At 39.5% G+C, this 3,769-nt stretch overlaps 1 protein-coding gene across 3 annotated transcripts in view; it reads left to right on the top strand.

The window, feature by feature from the left end:
- The window catches only part of Myl1 (myosin light chain 1), a 20,532-nt gene extending 18,189 nt beyond the window's left edge, over positions 1-2,343 (top strand). For 2 of the 3 annotated variants that reach the window (XM_021197993.1, XM_021197994.1), the window contains exons 4-7: positions 114-287; positions 565-642; positions 1,596-1,638; positions 2,083-2,343. In XM_021197993.1, coding sequence (XP_021053652.1) covers positions 114-287; positions 565-642; positions 1,596-1,624 — 281 coding nt within the window. In that variant the 3' untranslated portion in view covers positions 1,625-1,638; positions 2,083-2,343. The remainder of the gene's footprint in view (positions 1-113; positions 288-564; positions 643-1,595; positions 1,639-2,082) is intronic. The other variant, XM_029538791.1, reaches the window with a different exon arrangement.
- Positions 2,344-3,769: the final 1,426 nt, after the last annotated feature.

Raw genomic sequence — 3,769 nt, 5'->3', positions numbered from 1 at the left:
TTTATCCACTGAAATTTAAGTTAGGAGGAGGTTTTAAATGAATATTTGGTTTATAACTCAGAGGTGGTATTTTATGGGGGTTACTAACTCTGCAAACCACAACTTTCTTCCAGAGATGAATGCTAAGAAAATTGAGTTTGAACAGTTTCTGCCCATGATGCAAGCTATCTCCAACAACAAGGACCAGGGAGGCTATGAAGATTTTGTTGAGGGTCTGCGTGTCTTCGACAAGGAGGGCAATGGCACCGTCATGGGCGCTGAACTCCGCCATGTCCTCGCCACTCTGGGTAAGGGCTTCATTTCAGTGGGCTCAGTAGGAGAGATCATACAGGAAAGGTCATGACAGAAAAAAAAATCATATAATCAGAATAATCAGGAGAAAGGCTACAGAGGAAAAATGAAAAAATAGTCAGTGACTACGTCTGTTGGCCTCTGTGGCAGTGAGTTTGTTTTGGGGTGAAGTAATAATGTTTCAAGAAGCCCAAGGCTGATTGCTTATGGTGGAAATTTGAAAATATTCTGTTTCTATCTTACTCTTAAACCTTGAGTGTTTTGCTTCCCCAGGAGAGAAGATGAAGGAGGAGGAGGTAGAAGCATTGCTGGCGGGCCAGGAGGACTCCAATGGCTGCATCAACTATGAAGGTACATCCAGCCTCACCTGATTAAGCAGAGATTCATTTTCAACCTTATTTTCCTCTTCTCTATTGACACATATGACTTGGTATAAACAAATTGCCTCATTCTGAGATGCTGCCTGAGGACCCAGGCAGATATGCAGAATTAATCTTGGAAATCCCACGTGGTCTCTTACAGTTTAACCTGTGTTTCCTTATGTTCTCTCTTAGTTTATCCACAATATCCCTGAAAGACAGGTAGGGCTTAAATTAGAGTCAAGTATAACGCCACTCTGGAGCTGGGCAGATTTTGAAGTTCTTCACAAGTACAAAAATCAGAAGAAACTGGAGGTCCAAGAGATTTAATTACTTATTGATGGTCATATTGTTCACAGCAGGGCTGGAACTAAATTAGTTCTCTCCGGCTAGTGGTCTTGTGTACACAAAGAATCACTTTGTAGCAGATGTGGTGGCATACATTTGTAATCTAGGAAGCTGAAAGAGGAGAAGCCCAGATTTGCCTGGGTTATAGAGGGAGACCCTGCTGCAAGGAGGTGGGGAGGGAGGGGGCCGGAAGGAAAGAGGGAGAAAAGAAAGGACTGATGGACACATAGCCACAGGGGTGGGCGAGGGTCAGAGGCACAGAGATGGTGGGAGAGCACCATCTCATGGTAGCCAGTGTTTACCCCCTGCTACCAGTTTATAGCAGTTTCACATGAAGCATATGAAAGCAATATATACACAAAGTAAATATTTAAAATAAAGCTGTTTAATATTATTTGAAAATGTAAATAATATTTAAATTTTACCTTTTACCCATAAACAACTCCTACTTTGTTGTTGTTATAAATATATTATATATAATTACCTCTAATAATATTGTTGGGACAAATAGGCAGTCATCTGAAAAATAAATTTAAATCTCAACTTTTTATTCAATTTGACTTTGTCTAACTCTTACCTGTGTATATTGTCCAACAGCTTTTGTCAAACACATCATGTCTGTCTAAACGGAGTTTTCAAGGTAGACATCTATCCTCTCTTTGATATGTAAGGCTTGGGTGATATTTTGTTTAAAAAAAAAAAAAACAGCTTCATAGCCTATGCTTTAGATACAGTGTTGCCTCCTAACTGCAAGTTATTTATATTAACCAGAATATGTCCTCCTATTTTTTTAAACTCTACTGTAATTAAACAATAGAAATTTAACTAACAAGAGACTAGTTAATTTAGTTTTCATATAACGCTACTGAAAATATTGTCCTAAGTTCTTTAAATCACAACATTAGCTTTTAACAATTACTTTTCTAACAAACTATGTTGAAACAGTTCAAATTCAAGTGACAGCAATTGGACTTTTAAAGCAAGAATGTCATTTGCCTTGAGAGTGTTGGCTCATTGTTTTGTCTAGAGTGTTTTTCCCAAAGATATGCTATTAACACCTAACTTGTTTCCATTCCCTCCTTAGCAGCAGTGTTGGGGAAGACTGGCCAGTTCAAGAACACCTATGGCTAACTGTCAACACCAGCTTACCACCACCCAGAATATCAAACAATCTAGGTCATTCTAGATTGAAGGATTCCCTGAATTTTATAAACCTTGAGTTTTCATGACAAACATGTCTACAGTTGATAATCTCAAGTCCACACACCACCTTTATCATCTACTTGGGTCCACAATATTCTTAAAACACTACATCAATAAACTTGGTCAGTCTGGAATATTCAAATTGTGTCGTGTCTTACTTTTTTGTTTTATGAAAATAGTTTTTAAGAATTTAATTCTTACGGAAAATACTTTTTAAAAATTGATGAATATATATATATATATAATCACTGCAGAGCCTGATAAGAACGCTTTGTGGATAAAGGCATATGCTACCAAGCCTGGAGACCTTCATTTTATCACAGGGATGAACATGGTGAAAGAAGAGAACAGATTCCCACACTTGTCCTCTGATCACCATATGCATGCTATTCCCCACTCCCTACATATGCACACAAATAAAGACAATCAAATGAATAAATAATAAATGCAAAAAGAAAAATTAATGTCATTTCAATCTACAAAGCAATATCAGATGGAATAATAAAGAATTATATATTAGTGAAAAAGTTAAATAGAGAGCCATGGAAATTCAGATAGGAGTCAGGACATTTTAACAGACTATGGTAAAGTAAAGGTAGAATTGGGTCCTTCAAATTTATGTAAATCATTATTTATAGTTCAGTCTATTTCGTTGAAGTAAAATTCAGGGCTATTAGAGACATGACGATGCCTTTGATGTTTGTCTTTGATGTCTAAGAGCCACTGTGACCTCATGGCTGTCACGAAAGAAAGAGAGAGAGAGAGAGGGAGGGAAGAAGGAAGGAAGGAAGGAAGGAAGGAAGGCAGGGAAGGAGGGAGGGAGGGAGGGAGGGAGGGAAGGAGGGAGGCTCTGCATGTTTTTCTTAGTCAGGGTTTCTATTCCTGCACAAACATCATGACCAAGAAGCAAGTTGGGGAGGAAAGGGTTTATTTGGCTTACACTTCCATACTGCTGTTGATCACCAAAGGATGCAGGACTGGAACTCAAGCAGGTCAGAAAGCAGGAGCTGATGCAGAAGCCATGGAGGGATGTTCTTTACTGGCTTGCTTCCCCTGGCTTGCTCAGTCCACTCTCTTATAGAACCCAAGACTACCAGTCCAGAGATGGCACCACCCACAAGGGGCCCTCCCCACTTGATCACTAATTGAGAAAATGCCTTACAGCTGGATCTCATGGAGGCACTTCCTCAACTGAAGATTGTTTCTCTGTGATAACTCCAGCTGTGTCAAGTTGACACAAAACTATCCAGTACAATGTTGAAGGAATTATTGCCCAGGAGCTCAGGGTTCGGTAAATTGCTGTGCATCTCCTCTGACCTCTTCCACTTTCCATGCACAGGTGTCCACATCTCTGCTTAGCTCCTCACAAAAACTAAGTGGAAAAATTCACAGACTAAACTTTATATCCTCGATGTATCACATTCACCTTTCCACAGAAGACTCTGAAAGGAAGTAAAGTCAATGCTGTGTGCTTGTCCCTACCTCCCTGAAGAGATAACAGTAACAAGGAGGATTTTAGAAACCCTCTCAGAAGTTCCTGCCTATGTGTACCTCCTGGGAAGGTATGT

The sequence above is a fragment of the Mus pahari genome, chromosome 5 (genome assembly GCF_900095145.1).
Source record: "Mus pahari chromosome 5, PAHARI_EIJ_v1.1, whole genome shotgun sequence".
NCBI lineage: Eukaryota > Metazoa > Chordata > Mammalia > Rodentia > Muridae > Mus > Mus pahari.
The sequence above is the reverse complement of the archived record's forward strand: the minus strand, read 5'-3'. Positions and strand labels throughout refer to the sequence as shown.